Source organism: Scyliorhinus torazame, unplaced genomic scaffold (assembly GCF_047496885.1).
Source record: "Scyliorhinus torazame isolate Kashiwa2021f unplaced genomic scaffold, sScyTor2.1 scaffold_1466, whole genome shotgun sequence".
Lineage (NCBI taxonomy): Eukaryota > Metazoa > Chordata > Chondrichthyes > Carcharhiniformes > Scyliorhinidae > Scyliorhinus > Scyliorhinus torazame.
The window spans coordinates 1-22,213 of record NW_027309193.1 but is presented as its reverse complement, the minus strand read 5'-3'; the positions used below and the strand labels follow the sequence as shown (position 1 = coordinate 22,213).

The window sequence follows — 22,213 nt, the reverse complement described above, 5'->3', positions numbered from 1 at the left end:
GAAGGCGTTTGACCGGGTGGAATGGGAATATCTGTGGGAGGTGCTGGGGCGAGTTGGATTCGGGCAGGGGTTTGTGGACTGGGTCCGGTTGCTGTACAAGGCATCGGTCGCAAGTGTGCAGACGAACCGAGTGAGTTTGGGATATTTTGGTTTGCATCGGGGGACGAGGCAGGGGTGCCCGCTCTCCCCATTGTTCTTTCTTTGGCGATAGAGCCGTCGGTAATGGTGCTTAGGATGTCTCCCTGATAGCCCAGAGACGGATTTTGCTTGGGTGGGGGGACTTGGGGCCACCAAAGGCGGGTGCGTGGGTGAGCCACTTGGCAGAATTCCTGAGGCTAGAGGTCAGGTTCATCTTGAGGGGGTCGGTGGATGGGTTCACTCGGAGGTAGAAGCCATTTATTGACTTCTATAAGGAGGTTTGAGAGGTCATATGGATGATAATGGCACAATGGCATAGTGTAGATTAGATGGCTTTTGTTTCGGTGCAACATCGTGGGCCGAAGGGCCTGTACTGCGCTGTATTGTTCTATGTTCTATGTCTGCAAAGTGTGGGGGGGAAGGAACTAGGGGGGGGAGGGGTTAACTGGGGAAGGCATGATGGGAGAAGGGGGCGATATTGGGGGAGCAGGGGGGGGGAGTGGATTTTGGTTATTTATAATGTATGATTTTTCTTCTGCCGTTGTTTGTTTCAATGAATATGCCTTGAATAAAAAGGTCCAAAAGCAGGTTTCCAGCCATTTCTGCGTGGCCGCTTAGCTGATGGGACTCCGCCACAGACTAATCTATCCTGTAACATGTCATTTAAGGGGGGCTCCCAAAATCACAAAACACTGATAATTGTTGGAGTTTAGCAATGTAAATCATGCTCGAATTAAAGTTGAATCTCTTGAATACGACTGAGGATTGAGGTTGTAACTGAGCCCTCACTAAATCACAAGCTCGGGAAATGATTATGCAGTCGGGTGTGCTTAGGGCTGTACGACTGCAAATAAGGTTTGACAAGGCCTTGCAGGGGAGACTGATCAAGGAGGTAAGAGCCCATGGGGCCCAGAGCAATTTGGCAAATTGGATCCAAAATTGGCTCAGTGACAGGAGGTAACGGTCGAAGGTTGTTTTTTGTGGGTGGAAACCAGTGTCCAGTGGTGTTCCCCAGGGATCGGTACGGGGTCCCTTGCCGTTTGTAGTGTACATTAATGATCTCAACAGAAATGTGGGGTTCCAAATTACACCAAAATTGGTGGTGTGGTAAACAACGAGGAGGAAAGCCTCAGATTACAGGATGATATTGACGGGCTGGTTAGACGGCCATAACAATGGCAAATACAACTTAACCCTGAAAAGCGAGGGGTAATGTATTTTGGGAGGACGAGCAAGACAAGGGAATACACAATGAACGGTACAGAGGATCAGAGATGTTGCGCACAGTGTGTCTTTAACCCGTGTTCGGTGGACAAGTCGACTTCATTTCAAATCAATAGTCTTTATTCACACTGGTTAGCAATCAATCACACTTATCAGTTTAAATTATACCCCAGAACGTTAAAGTGCAACACCAAATCTTGACTTTGAGTGTCTGACAAGTACCCATACAGATGTTGGCCTTTAACCGTGATCTGGTCTCTGTCGTCCTCGATGTCCGGCCCTCGGTCTGGTCTGAGGCTCTGGCTGTGGCCTTCATTCTGTTTGGTGGCGTGATGATCCTCTTCGCCATGGCCGGTGAAGATCTCCGTTGTGGTGTTCTGTTGCACGCTGCTGCAGAGATTCTCAGGTGGTGCGGCACCCTTTACCTTCAGAGGTCTTTGCCCCCTTTTGGGCGGGCCCTGGCTCGTATACTCAGTTGATCAGGGCTCGATCACCCTGATCGATCAAGTCCAATCAGGGGCTGCCACACCAATTTCGGGGTGGGCCCTCAAAGGCCATGCCTGCAGGTGTTGGGGGCATGTAGGCTTTTCAAATAAGGAGTATGAGTGTCACTGTGTCTGCTAAACAGGATAGTTCTAGTGTTCCTGGGATGGCCAGCCTTTTTCCTGTGTATTGTGACGTCTAGGCTGTAGCTTGCTCATCAATGTTTATTTAAACTGCAGCCTGCTTGTCCTTTACTTGGCTACATTTCCCAGCATCCTTTGCAGGACGCCATCTTAGGTGGCCGTTCAGCCACAGTGGGATCTATAATAATAATCTTGATTAGTGTCACAAGTAGGTTTACATTACACTGCAATGAAGTTACTGTGAAAAGCCCCTAGTCGCCACATTCCGGCGCCTGTTCGGGTACACTGAGGGAGAATTCAGAATGTCCAATTCACCTAACAGCGCGTCTTTCGGGACTTGTGGGAGGAAACCGGAGCACCAGGAGGAAACCCACGCAGACACGGGGAGAACGTGCAGACTCCGCACAGACAGTGACCCAAGCCGGGAATCGAACCCGGGTCCCTGCCGCTGTGAATCAATAGTGCTAACCATGGTGCTACCGTGTCGCCCTTAGGGTGCATGTCCGTAGGTCTCTGAAGGCAGCAGGACAGGTAGATAAGGTGGTTAAGAAGGCATATCGGATTATTAGCCTTTATTAGCAAAGGCATAGAATATAAGAGCCAGAAGGTTATGAAGCAGCTGTATAAAACTCTGGTTCGGCTACAGCTGGAGAACTCTGCGCAGTTGTGGTCACCTCACTATAGGAAGGATGTGATTGCACTACAGAGGGTGCAGAGGAGATTCACCAGGATGTTGCTGGGCTGGAGCGTTTCAGCTATGTGGAGAGGCTGGATAGACTGGGGTTGTTCTCCTTAAAGCAGAGAAGGCTGAAGTGCACAGAATGATGAAGGGCATAGATAGGGCAGATCGGGAGAAACCTTTCGCCTTAGTAGATTGGCGCTTGATGGCCAGCACAGACAGGATGGGCCGAAGGGCGGGTTTCTGTGCTGTAAAATTCAATGACTCTGTGGTTATAGGTCAGAGAATTGCTTTGGGTTTCGCCTCCTCCCCTATTTCGTATGCTTGGAAATAATACCCAAGGTGCTCAACATATTGCGCCCAGTCCGCTGTGGAGGAGGCAAATGGGTCTATTGGGCCAAAGAGAGGTATTCTGGTGAGTACTTTTTTTTTTGATGACTTCAATTGAAACAGGACACTCATAGGTGTCGGGTCAGAGGCAGCATCAGGATAATTCATCCTCGTCGCCAGATGTAACAATGTACTTTTGCAGACTTCATTAGTGAACACAAAGGTTATTTATTACTGAGAATTGTACAGCAGCCACATGGCTGTAGCTAGCTCCCAAAACGCCTGTGCCTCGGAGCCTCTCTCACCATGGGGCGATTCCACACTCTGAGTCCCGATTGGTCACCCAGGCGAGGTGACCCTTACTCTGCTGTGTCGCCCTTAAAGGAACAATCACCATAGTTGGCGAACCACAACCTGGGGCTTTGTTTGAAGGCAGTAACCCTGTTTTTTTTTTTTGAGGGGGGGGGGCGAAAGGTTAAGACAATCATTGCCTTTGCCTTGGCACAAGACAACCAAGTCTGGTGGGTGGCCTGCGGAGATGGTCACGACATCTCTTCATCCTCTCCAGATAGCGGGGTGATTATGAATCAACAAACCAAATCAGATAACCCTGGGCAACGCATCATTTTCTCTATTATTTTTAAAAGAAGCGTTAGCTCCAGAAGGTTCCACACTGAGTACAATTCATCTTTCCAGAGTTATGAGTAGGACATAGCTTTACAGGGCACGGACAGACAATGGAAGGCAATCAAGGAGCAAATCGGCGAACTCCAAAAGTTGTTTATTCCTATTTGGCTCAAGAGTAGAAAGGGAACTGTGGCCAAACCACAGCTTACAGGGGAATTTAGAGATAGTGTTAGATTCAAAGAAGAGGCTTTCAAATGAGCAACAAAAGACAATAGACCTGAGGATTGGAAACAGGCTAAAATTCAGCAGAGGCGGACCAAGGGATTGATTGAGAAGGGAAAATACAATTTGAAAAGTACGCTAGCGGGGAACCTAAAAACTGACTGTATAAGTTTCTATAGGTATGTAAAGAGAAACAGATTAATTAAAAACTAATGTAGGCCCCTTACAGTTAGAAATGGGAGACTTTATAACAGGGAACAAAGAAATGGCTGAGGAACTAAATTTGTACTTTGCTTCTGTGAGTTCTGAGAAACATAACATTTAGTGAGGAGCTGAAGGAAATTAGTATTAATAGAGAAATGGTTTGGGGGAAATGAATATGATTGAAGCGGGATAAATCTCCAGGGCTTGTTAATCTTCATCCCAGAGTATTTAAGGAAGTGGCCCTAGAAATAGTAGATGCATTGGTGATCATTTTCCAAAATTCTTTGGACTCTGGAATGGTTCCTACAGATTGGAGGGCCGCGAATATATTTTATTTTTTAATCTGAAGTACCCAATTCATTTTTTTTTCCAATTAAGGGGCTTGGCCAATCCACGTAACCTGCGCATCTTTGGGTCGTGGGGCTGAGACCCACGCAGGCACGGGGAGAATGTGCAAACTCCACAGGGACAGTGACCCAGGGCCAGGATCGAACCCAGGTCCTCGATGCTGTGATGCAGCAGTGCTAACCACTGCGCCGCCCCTGGAGGGCAACTAATATACCCCTGCTATTCAGAAACGGAGGCAGAGAGAAAACAGGGAACTGCTTTGAAGATGTAACTAGTAGTGTTGACCAGGGAGAACCGGTGGTTGCGGTTTATTTAGACTTTCAGAAGGCTTTCGACAAGGTCTCACATAGCAGATTGCTATGTAAAGTTAAAGCACATGGGGTTACAGGTAGTGTCTTGAGATGGATAGAGAACTGGTTAGCAGACTGGAAGCAAAAAGTTGGAATAAATGTTCTATTTCTGATAGCAGGCAGTGACTAGTGAGGTACCACAGGGATCTGTGATAGGACCCCAACTGTTCATATTATATATTAGTGATTTAGCCGAGGGAACTAAATGTATTATCTCCAAATTTGCAGATGATACTAAGTTGGGTGGGAGGGTGAGCTGTGAGGAGGATGCAGAGATGGATCAGTGGGATTTGGAGAGGCTGAGTGAGTGGGCATATGCATGGCAGTATAATGTGCATAAATGTGAGGTTATGCGCTTTGGTCGCAAAAATAGGAAGGCAGATTATTATTTGAATGGTTGTAAAATGAGAGAGGTGGTTACTCAGCGAGACCTTGGTGTCCTCGTGTATCAGTCCTGAAAGTAAGCGATCAGGTACAGCAGCGGTAAAGACGGGAAATGGTATGTTGGCCTTATTGGCGAGAGGATTTGAGTATAGGAGGGATGTTTTACTGTTATTGTGTCGGGCATTGGTGAGGCCACACCTGGGGTATTGTGTGCAGTTTTAGTGTACTTATCCGAGGAAGGATGTTCTTGCTGTGGAGGGAGTGCAGCAAGGGTTTACCCGGCTGATTCCTGGGACGGCGGGACTGTCATACGAGGAGTGACTGTGGGCGCGATCCTCCGCTCTCGTAACGCTCGCGCTAGGACGTAACGAGGCCAGTGAATAGCGGGAAAGCCAAAATCAAGAAGCGTACCAGGCGCCAAACAGTTTGCAGTGCGACCAGCCCGCTGTACCAAGCGAAATCAGGGCCTTGCCGTAGCGTGGCGAGAAACCAATTAGCACTAACTCAGCCTCATTTCTAGACAATTAACGGAGCCACCCCACACCCAGCGGCCTCCTCTGGTGCTGACCGGTACTCCTTTTGAAAAATGTGAACTTGGCAGAAGGGTGGGGAGCCGAGGAGGTGAGCAGCCATCTTTGCTCACGGGCAGAAAGCCCGGCGGTGCGGGGCTTGCCATCCCGGTACTCGGCGGGGGCCCCTCACCCGGGGGTGGGGGGATCCTCTGCAGGGGGTAGGCCGCCATGGGAGGGTGGGGGCGGGGGGGGCTCGTGGCACCACCATGCCAACCCCTGGATGCCAACACCATTCCGGGGGCAACCCTTGTCCCTGCCCGCCTGCCGTACTGATCACCCACAACCCCGGGGCCTCAGGCTGCACGGCTGAAGGCTGCCGCTAATAGGGAGTGGGCAATCGCGGCTGAGGGAGCACTTTGCAGATGCCAAGTCGATTCCCGTGGGTGGACGGGCCACGTCGCAGGTGGGGGTCACTGGCTAGCATTCCGATCGCACCTTGATGGCTGGACAGTGTGAGAGGCAACATCACACACGCAGCAGCCAATATCCGAACACCCAGGGGATGGGACACAGCTCCTGGGACACGACCATGGCCGGCATGTGGGCGAGTGCCACGGGGAGCGGGGGAGGTTGCCTGGAGAGATAGGCAAAAGATCCGGGGGTCAGCCCGTATTAGGTAAGAAAGTGACAGAGACGTCATGTTTGTAAAAAAAGTTGTTTAATGTGCTGCACGACATCCCATTCCCGATAGTGCGCCCCCCCCATCCCCACCGCCCTCAATGGTGCTCAACATCCTTTGCCCTCCGACCTCTACCGCTACGTCTAGGTGTGTCCCCAGGACGCACATCTGAGCTGGAGGCAGCCAGCTGCTTACCTCGCCCCGTGGCCTTCGATGCCCCTGGTGGGCGTCCTCTGGGGCCGGGCTCACTTGCCGACGGCACACGCGCAGCCGTGCCGCCCTGTCCCGAGTGCTGACCCCAAGCCCCATCAGCGGAGTGGAACTCGGGAGGGCTGGGGGCCCTATCGCCGCCCGATGGGACGAGTCTGGGTTGGCTCTCAGTGTCACCTCCTCCCGCTCGGTGCCCACTGGGTCCTGGGGGTTCACCGTGGGGCGGAGGGGCACGGCGGGTTCGAGCCCCGGCTGCCCCTGCATCATCTGGCTCTGCCAGCCCCGGTGGGTCCCCATGGTCCGCACCATCGTGTCGACGCCCGCGCCGATGCTCCTCGGCGGCTGGGCTATGCTCTGCAGTCCCTCAGCAATGCCCACCTGCGACTGGGACAAGCTCCGCAGCCCCTCGGCCATTCCCGTCTGAGAGCGGGACGTGTCCCGCAGAACCTCAGCAAGGTCGGCCTGGTACTGGGTCACATCCCCCAGCGAGGCGGACATTCTGCCGAGACCCTCAGCCATGGCCGTCACCGACTGCGCGGCGCCCTGGACACCTTCACTCATGGTGCCGACCTCGTGCACCAGGCTCTCCCCTGCGGTCGCCACCCTGGCAGTGTTGGCCTCGGTGCCACTCACTGCCGGCGCCCATAGCCTCTGGGACTCCTCCAATCGGCTATGGATCTGCTGGGGTGTTGCTGCGTCTCCCTCTGGATGTCCCGGCCGCTCCCTATCGTCCCCATCAGCTCCGGGTAACCCTGTTCCAGAGGCTCAGCATCAGGCTGGGACCCAGCTGGGCCCTGGGATCCAGCAGCTCTCCGACTGCTGTCTCTCCTGGGGGTTCCTGCCTCCGCCTGATGTGCATCAGCAGCAGTGTGGTGCTCACCAGATTGGGCCCCGGAAGCCTCACCACTGACAGTTCCCACCGAGGTGTGTGTATCTGCGCTAGCGGAGGGTGGGGGTAACAGCTGTTTCGCGACTGCAACAGTTGCATCCTCGGAGCTCTCCTCCGAGGTGGTCTCCTGGGAGACAGGAGAGGGGGCCGCCCGGGACGGGCCAGTGCCGTCGGCTGGAGGGCCTGTGGGGGAATGGACATGTGGTCAGTGGGAGGGGTGAGTCAGTCAGTAAAGCAATAAGAACTCACATTTGCCAGATCCCCCGCGTGGAGCCCGGTGTTTCCTGACCTCCGCGGCGTCTGCCCTATCCTTCGGAGGGGGCTGAATGGGCTCCTCCTGTTCCTGTGTAACAGGCTCGAGGGGCTGAATGGGCTCCTCCTGTTCCTGTGCAACAGGCTCGAGGGGCTGAATGGGCTCCTCCTGTTCCTGTGTAACAGGCTTGAAAGGGGCTGAATGGGCTCCTCCTGTTCCTGTGTAACAGGCTCGAGGGGCTGAATGGGCTCCTCCTGTTCCTGTGCAACAGGCTCGAGGGGCTGAATGGGCTCCTCCTGTTCCTGTGTAACAGGCTCGAGTGGCTGAATGGGCTCCTCCTGTTCCTGTGTAACAGGCTCGAGGGGCTGAATGGGTTCCTCCTGTTCCTGTGTAACAGGCTAGAGGGGCTGAATGGGCTCCTCCTGTTCCTGTGTAACAGGCTAGAGGGGCTGAATGGGCTCCTCCTGTTCCTGTGTAACAGACTCAAGGTGCTGAATGGGATCCTCCTGTTCCTGTATAACAGACTCGAGAGGTTGAATGGGCTCCTCCTGTTCCTGTTTAACAGGCTTGAAAGGGGCTGAATGGGCTCCTCCTGTTCCTATGTAACAGGCTTGAAAGGGGCTGAATGGGCTCCTCCTGTTCCTGTGTAACAGGCTCGAGAGGGGCTGAATGGGCTCCTCCTGTTCCTGTGTAACAGGCTCGAGAGGGGCTGAATGGGCTCCTCCTGTTCCTGTGTAACAGGCTCGAGAGGGGCTGAATGGGCTCCTCCTGTTCCTGTGTAACAGACTCGAGAGGGGCTGAATGGGCTCCTCTTGTTCCTGTGTAACAGGCTCGAGAGGGGCTGAATGGGCTCCTCCTGTTCCTGTGTAACAGGCTCGAGAGGGGCTGAATGGGCTCCTCCTGTTCCTGTGTAACAGGCTCGAGAGGGGCTGGGTAAGTCCTGTTTATTGACGAGCAGTAACAGACAGAAATAAATGCTTCTCTTTTATTTTTACAGCTAAAAATTTACCAGCTGTTCAGCAAACACTGATGGCATTTGGAGGCAAATCAATTGCAAAAGACGATGGTTTCTTTCGAGGAGATCCCAGTTGGTTCCCACGGTGAGTCTCTGAAAAATCAGTAAATGTAAGGGACCTGTCCCGGGAGTGTTTGAATGGGGACAGTGTAGAGGGACCTTTACTCTGTATCTAACCCTGTGCTGTACCTGTCCTGGGAGTGTTTGATGAGGACAGTGTAGAGGGAGCTTTACTCTGGATCTAACCCTGTGCAGTACCTGTCCTGGGAGTGTTTGATGGGGACAGTGTAGAGGGAGTTTTACTCTGTATCTAACCCCGTACTCACCCTGTCCTGGGAGTGTTTGATGGGGACAGTGTAGAGGGAGCTTTACTCTGTATCTAACCCATGCTGTACCTGTCCTGCGAGTGTTTGATGGAGAAATTGTAGAGGGAGCTTTACTCTGTATCTAACCCCGTGCTGTACCTGTCCTGGGAGTGTTTGATGGGGAAAGTTTAGAGGGAGCTTTACTCTGTATCTAACCCAGTGCTGTACCTGTCCTGGGAGTGTTTGATGGGGACAGTTTAGAGGGAGCTTTCCGCTGTATGTAACCCCGTGCTGTTCCTGTGTTGGGAGCGTTTGATGGGGACAGTGTAGAGGGAGCCTTACTCTGTATCTAACCTTGTACTGTACCTGTCCTGAGATTGTTTGATGGGGACAGTGTAGAGGGAGCTTTACTCTGTGTCTAACGCTGTGCTGTACCTGTCCTTGGAGTTTTGATGGGGACAATGTAGAGGGAGCTTTACTCTGTATCGAACCCATGCTGTACCTGTCCTGGGAGTGTTTGATGAGGACAATGTAGAGGGAGCTTTACTCTGTATCTAACCCTGTGCTGTACCTGTCCTGGGAGTGTTTGATGAGGACAGTGTAGAGGGAGCTTTACTCTGTATCTAACCCATGCTGTACATGTCCTGCGAGTGTTTGATGGAGACATTGCAGAGGGAGCTTTACTCTGTATCTAACCCTGTGCAGTACCTGTCCTGGGAGTGTTTGATGGGGACAGTGTAGAGGGAGTTTTACTCTGTGTCTAACGCTGTGCTGTACCTGTCCTTGGAGTTTTGATGGGGACAATGGAGAGGGAGCTTTACTCTGTATCAAACCCATGCTGTACCTGTCCTGGGAGGGTTTGATGAGGACAATGTAGAGGGAGCTTTACTCTGTATCTAACCCTGTACTGACCCTGTCCTAGGAGTGTTTGATGGGGACAGTGTAGAGGGAGCTTTACGCTGCTTCTACCCCGTGCTGTACCTGTCCTGGGAGTGTTTGATGGGGAGAGTTTAGAGGGAGCTTTACTCTGTATCTAACCCCGTGCTGTACCTGTCCTGGGAGTGTTTGATTGGGACAGTTTAGAGGGAGCTTTCCGGTGTATGTAACCCCGTGCTGTTCCTGTGTTGGGAGTGTTTGATGGGGACAGTTTAGAGGGAGCTTTACTCTGTATCTAACCCCATGCTGTACCTGTCCTGGGAGTGTTTGATAGGGACAGTGTCGAAGGAGCTTTACCCTGTGTCTAACCCCATGCTGTACCTGTCCTGGGAGTGTTTGATGGGGACAGTGTTGAGGGAGCTTTACTCTGTATCTAACCCATGCTGTACCTGTCCTTGGAGTTTTGATGGGGACAGTGTAGAGGGAGCTTTACTCTGTATCGAACCCATGCTGTACCTGTCCTGGGAGTGTTTGATGGAATAAGTGTAGAGGGACCTTTACTCTGTGTCTAACCCTGTGCTGTACTTGTCCTGGGAGTGTTTGATGGGGACAGTGTAGAGGGAGATTTACTCTGTATCTAACCCTGTGCTGTACCTGTCCTGGGAGTGTTTGATGAGGACAGTGTAGAGGGAGCTTTACTCTGTATCTAACCCTGTGCTGTACCTGTCCTGGGAGTGTTTGATGGGGACAGTGTAGAGGGAGTTTTACTCTGTATCTAACCCCGTACTGACCCTGTCCTGGGAGTGTTTGATGGGGACAGTGTAGAGGGAGCTTTACGCTGCATCAACCCCGTGCTGTACCTGTCCTGGGAGTGTTTGATGGGGACAGTGTGAAGGGAGCATTACTCTGTATCTAACCCTGTACTGTACCTGTCCTGGGATTGTTCGATGGGGACAGTGTAGAGTGAGTTTTACTCTGTATCTAACCCTGTGCTGTACCTGTCCTGGGAGTGTTTGATGGGGACCGTGTAGAGGGAGCTTTACTCTGTATCGAACCCCGTGCTGTACCTGTCCTGGGAGTGTTTGATCGGCATAGTGTTGAGGGAGCTTTACTCTGTATCTAACCCCGTGCTGTACCTGTCCTGGGAGTGTTTGATGGGAACAGTGCAGAGAGAGCTTTACTCTGTATCTAACCCCGTGCTGTACCTATCCTGGGATTGTTTGACGGGGACAGTGTCGAGGGAGCTTTATTCTGTATCTAACCCTATGCTGTACCTGTTCTGGGAGTTTTGATGGGGACCGTGTCTAGGGAGCTTTACTCTGTATCTAACCCGGTGCTGTAGCTGTCCTGGGATTGTTTGACGGGGACAGTGTAGAGGGAGCTTTACTCTGTATCCAACACCGTGCTGTACCTGTCCTGGGATTGTTTGATGGCAACAGTGTAGAGGGAGCCTTACTCTGTATCTAACCCCGTGCTGTACCTGTCCTGGGAGTGTTTGATGGGTTCAGTGTTGAGGGAGCTTTACTTTGTATCTAACCCCGTGCTGTACCTGTCCTGGGAGAGTTTGATGGGGACAGTGTTGAGAGAGCTTTACTCTGTATCTAACCCCGTGCTGTACCTGTCCTGGGAGTGTTTGATGGGGAAAGTGCAGAGGGAGCTATACTCTGTATCTAACCATGTACTGTAACTGTACTGGGAGTGTTTGATGGGGACAGTGTAGAGGAGGCTTTACTCTGTATTTAACCCCGTGCTATACCTGTCCTGGGAGTGTTTGGTGGGGACAGTGTTGAGGGAGCTTTACTCTGTATCTAACCATGTACTGTACCTGTACTGAGAATGTTTGATGGGGACAGTGTAGAGGGAGCTTTACTCTGTGTCTAACCCCGTGCTGTACCTGTCCTGGGAGTGTTTGATGGGGACAGTGTAGAGGGAGTTTTACTCTGTTTCTAACTGTGTGCTGTACCTGTCCTGGGAGTGTTTGATGGGGACAGTGGAGAGGGAGCTTTACTCTGTACCTAACCCTGTGCTGCACCTGTCCTGGGAGTGTTTGATGGGGACAGTGTAGAGGGAGCTTTACTCTGTATCTAACCCTGTGCTGTACCTGTCCTGGGAGTGTTTGATGGGGACATTGTAGACGGAGCTTTACTCTGTATCTAACCCTGTGCAGTACCTGTCCTGGGAGTGTTTGATGGGGACAGTGTAGAGGGAGTTTTACTCTGTATCTAACCCCGTACTGTCCCTGTCCTGGGATTGTTTGATGGGGAGTGTAGAGGGAGCCTTACACTGTATCAAACCCCATGCTGTACCTGTCCTGGGAGTGTTTGATGGGGACAGTGTAGAGGAAGCTTTACTCTGTATCTAACCCCGTGCTGTACCTGTCCTGGGAGTGTTTGATGGGGAAAGTACAGAGGGAGCTATACTCTGTATCTAACCATGTACTGTACCTATACTGGGAGTGTTTGATGGGGACAGTGTAGCGGAGGCTTTACTCTGTATTTAACCCCGTGCTATACCTGTCCTGGGAGTGTTTGGTGGGAACAGTGTTGAGGGAGCTTTACTCTGTATCTAACCCTGTGCTGTACCTGTCCTGGGAGTGTTTGGTGGGAACAGTGTAGAGGCAGATTTACTCTGTATTTAAACCATGTACTGTACCTGTCCTGAGAATGTTTGATGGGGACAGTGTAGAGAGTGCTTTACTCTGTGTCAAACCCGGTGCTGTACCTGTCCTCGGAGTGTTTGATGGGGACAGCGTAGTGGGAGCTTTTCTTTGTATCTAACCCCGTGCTGTAGCTGTCCTGGGAGTGTTTGATGGGGACAGTGTAGAGGGAGCTTTACTCTGTACCTAACCCTGTGCTGCACCTGTCATGGGGGTGTTTGATGGGGACATTGTAGAGGGAGCTATACTCTGTATCTAACACCGTGCTGTACCTGTCCTGGGGGTGTTTGATGGGGACAGTGTAGAGGGAGCTTTACTCTGTATCTAACCCTGTGCTGTACCTGTCCTGGGAGTGTTTGATGGGGACATTGTAGACGGAGCTATAATCTGTATCTAACCCTGTGCAGTACCTGTCCTGGGAGTGTTTGATGGGGACAGTGTAGAGGAAGCTTTACTCTGTATCTAACCATGTGCTGTACCTGACCTGGGACTGTTTGATGAGGACAGTGTAGAGGGAGATTTACTCTGTATCTAACCCCGTGCTGTACTTATCCTGGGAGTGTTTGATGGGGACAGTGTAGAGGGTGATTTACTCTGTATCTAACCCTGTGCTGTACCTGTCCTGGGAGTGTTTGATGAGGACAGTGTAGAGGGAGCTTTACTCTGTATCTAACCCATGATGTACCTGTCCTGCGAGTGTTTGATGGAGACATTGTAGAGGGAACTTTACTGTGTATCTAACCCTGTGCAGTACCTGTCCTGGGAGTGTTTGATGGGGAGAGTTTAGAGGGAGCTTTACTCTGTGTCTAACCCTGTGCTGTACTTGTCCTGGGAGTGTTTGATGGGGACAGTGTAGAGGGAGATTTACTCTGTATCTAACCCTGTGCTGTACCTGTCCTGGGAGTGTTTGATGAGGACAGTGTAGAGGGAGCTTTACTCTGTATCTAACCCTGTGCTGTACCTGTCCTGGGAGTGTTTGATGGGGACAGTGTAGAGGGAGTTTTACTCTGTATCTAACCCCGTACTGACCCTGTCCTGGGAGTGTTTGATGGGGACAGTGTAGAGGGAGCTTTACGCTGCATCAACCCCGTGCTGTACCTGTCCTGGGAGTGTTTGATGGGGACAGTGTGAAGGGAGCATTACTCTGTATCTAACCCTGTACTGTACCTGTCCTGGGATTGTTCGATGGGGACAGTGTAGAGTGAGTTTTACTCTGTATCTAACCCTGTGCTGTACCTGTCCTGGGAGTGTTTGATGGGGACCGTGTAGAGGGAGCTTTACTCTGTATCGAACCCCGTGCTGTACCTGTCCTGGGAGTGTTTGATGGGCATAGTGTTGAGGGAGCTTTACTCTGTATCTAACCCCGTGCTGTACCTGTCCTGGGAGTGTTTGATGGGAACAGTGCAGAGAGAGCTTTACTCTGTATCTAACCCCGTGCTGTACCTATCCTGGGATTGTTTGACGGGGACAGTGTCGAGGGAGCTTTATTCTGTATCTAACCCTATGCTGTACCTGTTCTGGGAGTTTTGATGGGGACCGTGTCTAGGGAGCTTTACTCTGTATCTAACCCGGTGCTGTAGCTGTCCTGGGATTGTTTGACGGGGACAGTGTAGAGGGAGCTTTACTCTGTATCCAACACCGTGCTGTACCTGTCCTGGGATTGTTTGATGGCAACAGTGTAGAGGGAGCCTTACTCTGTATCTAACCCCGTGCTGTACCTGTCCTGGGAGTGTTTGATGGGTTCAGTGTTGAGGGAGCTTTACTTTGTATCTAACCCCGTGCTGTACCTGTCCTGGGAGAGTTTGATGGGGACAGTGTTGAGAGAGCTTTACTCTGTATCTAACCCCGTGCTGTACCTGTCCTGGGAGTGTTTGATGGGGAAAGTGCAGAGGGAGCTATACTCTGTATCTAACCATGTACTGTAACTGTACTGGGAGTGTTTGATGGGGACAGTGTAGAGGAGGCTTTACTCTGTATTTAACCCCGTGCTATACCTGTCCTGGGAGTGTTTGGTGGGGACAGTGTTGAGGGAGCTTTACTCTGTATCTAACCATGTACTGTACCTGTACTGAGAATGTTTGATGGGGACAGTGTAGAGGGAGCTTTACTCTGTGTCTAACCCCGTGCTGTACCTGTCCTGGGAGTGTTTGATGGGGACAGTGTAGAGGGAGTTTTACTCTGTTTCTAACTGTGTGCTGTACCTGTCCTGGGAGTGTTTGATGGGGACAGTGGAGAGGGAGCTTTACTCTGTACCTAACCCTGTGCTGCACCTGTCCTGGGAGTGTTTGATGGGGACAGTGTAGAGGGAGCTTTACTCTGTATCTAACCCTGTGCTGTACCTGTCCTGGGAGTGTTTGATGGGGACATTGTAGACGGAGCTTTACTCTGTATCTAACCCTGTGCAGTACCTGTCCTGGGAGTGTTTGATGGGGACAGTGTAGAGGGAGTTTTACTCTGTATCTAACCCCGTACTGTCCCTGTCCTGGGATTGTTTGATGGGGAGTGTAGAGGGAGCCTTACACTGTATCAAACCCCATGCTGTACCTGTCCTGGGAGTGTTTGATGGGGACAGTGTAGAGGAAGCTTTACTCTGTATCTAACCCCGTGCTGTACCTGTCCTGGGAGTGTTTGATGGGGAAAGTACAGAGGGAGCTATACTCTGTATCTAACCATGTACTGTACCTATACTGGGAGTGTTTGATGGGGACAGTGTAGCGGAGGCTTTACTCTGTATTTAACCCCGTGCTATACCTGTCCTGGGAGTGTTTGGTGGGAACAGTGTTGAGGGAGCTTTACTCTGTATCTAACCCTGTGCTGTACCTGTCCTGGGAGTGTTTGGTGGGAACAGTGTAGAGGCAGATTTACTCTGTATTTAAACCATGTACTGTACCTGTCCTGAGAATGTTTGATGGGGACAGTGTAGAGAGTGCTTTACTCTGTGTCAAACCCGGTGCTGTACCTGTCCTCGGAGTGTTTGATGGGGACAGCGTAGTGGGAGCTTTTCTTTGTATCTAACCCCGTGCTGTAGCTGTCCTGGGAGTGTTTGATGGGGACAGTGTAGAGGGAGCTTTACTCTGTACCTAACCCTGTGCTGCACCTGTCATGGGGGTGTTTGATGGGGACATTGTAGAGGGAGCTATACTCTGTATCTAACACCGTGCTGTACCTGTCCTGGGGGTGTTTGATGGGGACAGTGTAGAGGGAGCTTTACTCTGTATCTAACCCTGTGCTGTACCTGTCCTGGGAGTGTTTGATGGGGACATTGTAGACGGAGCTATAATCTGTATCTAACCCTGTGCAGTACCTGTCCTGGGAGTGTTTGATGGGGACAGTGTAGAGGAAGCTTTACTCTGTATTTAACCATGTGCTGTACCTGACCTGGGACTGTTTGATGAGGACAGTGTAGAGGGAGATTTACTCTGTATCTAACCCCGTGCTGTACTTATCCTGGGAGTGTTTGATGGGGACAGTGTAGAGGGTGATTTACTCTGTATCTAACCCTGTGCTGTACCTGTCCTGGGAGTGTTTGATGAGGACAGTGTAGAGGGAGCTTTACTCTGTATCTAACCCATGATGTACCTGTCCTGCGAGTGTTTGATGGAGACATTGTAGAGGGAACTTTACTGTGTATCTAACCCTGTGCAGTACATGTCCTGGGAGTGTTTGATGGGGAGAGTTTAGAGGGAGCTTTACTCTGTATCTAACCCCGTGCTGTACCTGCCCTGGGAGTGTTTGTTGGGGACAGCATAGTGGGAGCTTTACTCTGTATCTAACCCCGTGCTGTACCTGTCCTGGGAGTGTTTGATGGGGACAGTGTAGAGGGAGCTTTACTCTGTCTCTAACCCCGTGCTGTACCTGTCCTGGGAGTGTTTGATGGGGACAGCGTAGTGGGAGCTTGACTCTGTATCTAACCCTGTGCTGGACCTGTCCTGGGAGTGTTTGATGGAGACAGTGTAGTGGGAGCTTTACTTTGTATCTAACCCAGTGCTGTACCTGTCCCGGGAGTGTTTGATGGGGAGAGCGTAGTGCGAGCTTGACTCTGTATCTAACCCCGTGCTGTACCAGTCCCGGGAGTGTTTGAATGGGGACAGTGTAGTGGGAGCTTTACTTTGTATCTAACCCAGTGCTGTACCTGTCCCGGGAGTGTTTGATGGGGACAGTGTAGTGGAAGCTTTACTCCGTATCTAGCCCCGTGCTGTACCTGTCCTGGGAGTGTTTGATGGGGACAGCGTAGTGGGAGCTTTACTCTGTATGTAACCCTGTGTTGTACCTGTCCTGGGAGTGTTTGATGGGGTCAGTGCAGAGGTAGCTTTACTCTGTATCTAACCTCGTGCTGTACCTGTCCTCGGAGTGTTTGATGGGGACAGTATAGAGGGAGCTTTACTCTGTATCTAACCCGTGCTGTACCTGTCCTGGGAGTGTTTGATGGGGACAGTGTAGAGGGAGCTTTACTCTGTATCTAACCCTGTGCTGTACCTATCCTGGGAGTGTTTGATGGGGTCAGTGGAGAGGGAGCTTTACTCTGTATCTAACTCCGTGCTGTACCTGTCCTGGGAGTGTTTGATAGGGACAGTGTATTGGGAGATTTACTCTGTATCTAACCCTGTGCTGTACCTATCCTGGGAGTGTTTGATGGGGACAGTGTAGAGGGAGCTTTACTCTGTATCTAACACTGTGCTGTACCTGTCCTGGGAGTGTTTGATGAGGACAGTGTAGAGGGAGCTTTACTCTGTATCTAACCCATGCTGTACCTGTCCTGGGAGTGTTTGAAGGGGACAGGGTAGAGGGAGCTTTACTCTGTATCTAACCTCGTGCTGTACCTGTCCTGGGAGTGTTTGATGGGGACAGTGTAGAGGGAGCTTTACTCTGTATCCAACACCGTGCTGTACCTGTCCTGGGATTGTTTGATGGCAACAGTGTAGAGGGAGCCTTACTCTGTATCTAACCCCGTGCTGTACCTGTCCTGGGAGTGTTTGATGGGGACAGTGTAGAGGGAGCTTTACTCTGTATCTAACCCCATGCTGTACCTGTCCTGGGAGTGTTTGATGGGGACAGTGTTGAGGGAGCTTTACTCTGTATCTAACCCCGTGCTGTACCTGTCCTGGGAGTGTTTGATGGGGAAAGTGCAGAGGGAGCTATACTCTGCATCTAACCATGTACTGTACCTGTACTGGGAGTGTTTGATGGGGACAGTGTAGAGGAGGCTTTACTCTGTATTTAACCCCGTGCTATACCTGTCCTGGGAGTGTTTGGTGGGGACAGTGTTGAGGGAGCTTTACTCTGTATCTAACCATGTACTGTACCTGTACTGAGAATGTTTGATGGGGACAGTGTAGAGAGTGCTTTACTCTGTTTCTAACTGTGTGCTGTACCTGTCCTGGGAGTGTTTGATGGGGACAGCGTAGTGGGAGCTTTTCTTTGTATCTAACCCCGTGCTGTAGCTGTCCTGGGAGTGTTTGATGGGGACAGTGGAGAGGGAGCTTTACTCTGTACCTAACCCTGTGCTGCACCTGTCCTGGGAGTGTTTGATGGGGTCAGTGTAGAGGGAGCTTTACTCTGTATCTAACCCTGTGCTGTACCTGTCCTGGGAGTGTTTGATGGGGACATTGTAGACGGAGCTTTACTCTGTATCTAACCCTGTGCAGTACCTGTCCTGGGAGTGTTTGATGGGGACAGTGTAGAGGGAGTTTTACTCTGTATCTAACCCCGTACTGTCCCTGTCCTGGGATTGTTTGATGGGGAGTGTAGAGGGAGCCTTACACTGTATCAAACCCCATGCTGTACCTGTCCTGGGAGTGTTTGATGGGGACAGAGTAGAGGAAGCTTTACTCTGTATCTAACCATGTGCTGTACCTGACTTGGGACTGTTTGATGAGGACAGTGTAGAGGGAGATTTACTCTGTATCTAACCCCGTGCTGTACCTGTCCTGGGAGTGTTTGATGGGGAAAGTGCAGAGGGAGCTATACTCTGTATCTAACCATGTACTGTACCTGTACTGGGAGTGTTTGATGGCGACAGTATAGAGGAGGCTTTACTCTGTATTTAACCCCGTACTATACCTGTCCTGGGAGTGTTTGATGGGGACATTGTAGACGGAGCTTTACTCTGTATCTAACCCTGTGCAGTACCTGTCCTGGGAGTGTTTGATGGGGACAGTGTCGAGGAAGCTTTACTCTGTATCTAACCATGTGTTGTACCTGACCTGGGACTGTTTGATGAGGACAGTGTAGAGGGAGATTTACTCTGTATCTAACCCCGTGCTGTACTTATCCTGGGAGTGTTTGATGGGGACAGTGTAGAGGGTGATTTACTCTGTATCTAACCCTGTGCTGTACCTGTCCTGGGAGTGTTTGATGAGGACAGTGTAGAGGGAGCTTTACTCTGTATTTAACCCATGCTGTACCTGTCCTGCGAGTGTTTCATGGAGACATTGTAGAGGGAGCTTTACTGTGTATCTAACCCTGTGCAGTACCTGTCCTGGGAGTGTTTGATGGGGAGAGTTTAGAGGGAGCTTTACTCTGTATCCAACCCCGTGCTGTACCTAACCTGGGAGTGTTTGATTGGGATAGTATAGAGGGAGCTTTACTCTGTATCTAACCCCGTGCTGTACCTGTCCTGGGAGCGTTTGTTGGGGACAGCATAGTGGGAGCTTTACTCTGTATCTAACCCCATGCTATACCTGTCCTGGGAGTGTTTGATGGGGACAGTGGAGAGGGAGCTTTACTCTGTATCTAACCCCGTGCTGTACCTGTCCTGGGAGTGTTTGATGGGGACAGCGTAGTGGGAGCTTGACTCTGTATCTAACCCTGTGCAGTACCTGTCCTGGGAGTGTTTGATGGGGAGAGTTTAGAGGGAGCTTTACTCTGTATCTAACCCCGTGCTGTACCTGTCCTGGGAGTGTTTGATGGGGACAGCGTAGTGCGAGCTTGACTCTGTATCTAACCCCGCGCTGTACCTGTCCCGGGAGTGTTTGAATGGGGACAGTGTAGTGGGAGCTTTACTTTGTATCTAACCCAGTGCTGTACCTGTCCCGGGAGTGTTTGATGGGGACAGTGTAGTGGAAGCTTTACTCCGTATCTAGCCCCGTGCTGTACCTGTCCTGGGAGTGTTTGATGGGGACAGCGTAGTGGGAGCTTTACTCTGTATCTAACTCCGTGCTGTACCTGTCCCGGGAGTGTTTGATAGGGACAGTGTATTGGGAGATTTACTCTGTATCTAACCCTGTGCTGTACCTATCCTGGGAGTGTTTGATGGGGACAGTGTAGAGGGAGCTTTACTCTGTATCTAACACTGTGCTGTACCTGTCCTGGGAGTGTTTGATGAGGACAGTGTAGAGGTAGCTTTACTCTGTATCTAACCCATGCTGTACCTGTCCTGGGAGTGTTTGATGGGGACAGTGTAGAGGGAGCTTTACTCTGTATCTAACCCATGCTGTACCTGTCCTGGGAGTGTTTGATGGGGACAGTGTAGAGGGAGCTTTACTCTGTATCTAACACTGTGCTGTACCTGTCCTGGGAGTGTTTGATGGGGACAGTGTAGAGGGAGCTTTACTTTGTATCTAACCCCCGTGCTGTACCTGTCCTGGGAGTGTTTGATGGGGACAGTGTAGAGGGAGCTTTACTTTGTATCTAACCCCCGTGCTGTACCTGTCCTGGGAGTGTTTGATGGGGACAGTGTAGGAGCTTTACTCTGTATCTAACCCCGTGCTGTACCTGTCCTGGGAGTGTTTGATGGGGACAGTGTAGAGGGAGCTTTACTCTGTATCTAACCCCGTGCTGTACCTGTCCTGGGAGTGTTTGATGGGGACAGTGTAGAGGGAGCTTTACTCTGTATCTAACCCCGTGCTGTACCTGTCCTGGGACTGTTTGATGGGGACAGTGTAGAGGGAGATTTACTCTGTATCTAACCCCGTGCTGTACCTGTCTTGGGCGATGGGCACTGTGCAAAGCCGGGGGGGGGCGGGGGGGGGGGTTGAGAGAGACGGGTAATTTTATCTGACACCAGTTGGCTCACTTTGCTTTTAAACCAGGAAAGCTGCACAGAACCCTCGCTCCTTCACCGACGAACAGATGCGGCAGGGGCAGTCCATCATTGGGCTGCAGATGGGAACGAATCAGGGAGCCTCGCAGGCGGGCATGACCCCCGCTGGACTAAGCCGACAGATCAAGAGAAATTAGATGCGGCCGTCACGGACTCCATGACAATTGTGTGGTTTGTGAATGGGGGATGGCACAAGTTCTTTTCATTAAACAAAAACCTTCTGTATTGATTCTGCATCTGTGTGCTTGTTTTCTGAGAGAGAGGGACTGAGAGACACCAGTCAGCGTACAGATATCTCCCTGAGAGAGAGACTGAGAGACACCAGTCAGTGTACAGATATCTCCCTGAGAGAGAGGGACTGAGAGACACCAGTCAGTGTACAGATATCTCCCTGAGAGAGGGACTGAGAGACACCAGTCAGTGTACAGATATCTCCCTGAGAGAGAGAGACTGAGAGACACCAGTCAGTGTACAGATATCTCCCTGAGAGAGACTGAGAGACACCAGTCAGTGTACAGATATCTCCCTGAGAGAGGGACTGAGAGACACCAGTCAGTGTACAGATATCTCCCTGAGAGGGAGGGACTGAGAGACACCAGTCAGTGTAAAGATATCTCCCTGAGAGAGAGGGACTGAGAGACAGCAGTCAGTGTACAGATATCTCCCTGAGAGAGGGACTGAGAGACACCAGTCAGTGTACAGATATCTCCCTGAGAGAGAGAGACTGAGAGACACCAGTCAGTGTACAGATATCTCCCTGAGAGAGGGACTGAGAGACACCAGTCAGTGTACAGATATCTCCCTGAGAGGGAGGGACTGAGAGACACCAGTCAGTGTACAGATATCTCCCTGAGAGAGAGGGACTGAGAGACAGCAGTCAGTGTACAGATATCTCCCTGAGAGAGTGGGACTGAGAGACACCAGTCAGTGTACAGATATCACCCTGAGAGAGAGGGACTGAGAGACACCAGTCAGTGTACAGATATCTCCCTGAGAGAGAGTGACTGAGAGACACCAGTCAGTGTACAGATATCTCCCTGTGAGAGAGAGACTGAGAGACACCAGTCAGTGTACAGATATCTCCTTGAGAGAGAGGGACTGAGAGACACCAGTCAGTGTACAGATATCTCCCTGTGAGAGAGAGACTGAGAGACACCAGTCAGTGTACACAGATATCACCCTGAGAGAGACTGAGAGACACCAGTCAGTGTACAGATATCTCCTTGAGAGAGAGGGACTGAGAGACACCAGTCAGTGTACAGATATCACCCTGAGAGAGAGGGACTGAGAGACACCAGTCAGTGTACAGATATCTCCTTGAGAGAGAGGGACTGAGAGACACCAGTCAGTGTACACAGATATCTCCCCGAGAGGGAGGGACTGAGAGACACCAGTCAGTGTACAGATATCTCCCTGAGAGTGAGGGACTGAGAGACACCAGTCTGTGTACAGATATCTCCCTGAGAGAGAGGGATTGAGAGACACCAGTCAGTGTACAGATATCTCCCTGAGAGAGGGACTGAGAGACACCAGTCAGTGTACAGTTATCTCCCTGAGAGAGAGGGACTGAGAGACACCATTCAGTGTACAAATATCTCCCTGAGAGAGAGGGACTGAGAGACACCAGTCAGTGTACAGATATCTC

At 51.2% G+C, this 22,213-nt stretch overlaps 1 protein-coding gene across 1 annotated transcript in view; it reads left to right on the top strand.

The window, feature by feature from the left end:
• Positions 1-20,797, top strand: part of LOC140407336 (transgelin-2-like) — a gene marked incomplete at its 5' end in the record, with an annotated part of 31,845 nt that extends 11,048 nt beyond the window's left edge. The window contains 2 exons of the mRNA XM_072494909.1: positions 8,673-8,775; positions 20,558-20,797. Coding sequence (XP_072351010.1) covers positions 8,673-8,775; positions 20,558-20,705 — 251 coding nt within the window. The remainder of the gene's footprint in view (positions 1-8,672; positions 8,776-20,557) is intronic.
• Between the last annotated feature and the right edge of the window lie 1,416 nt (positions 20,798-22,213).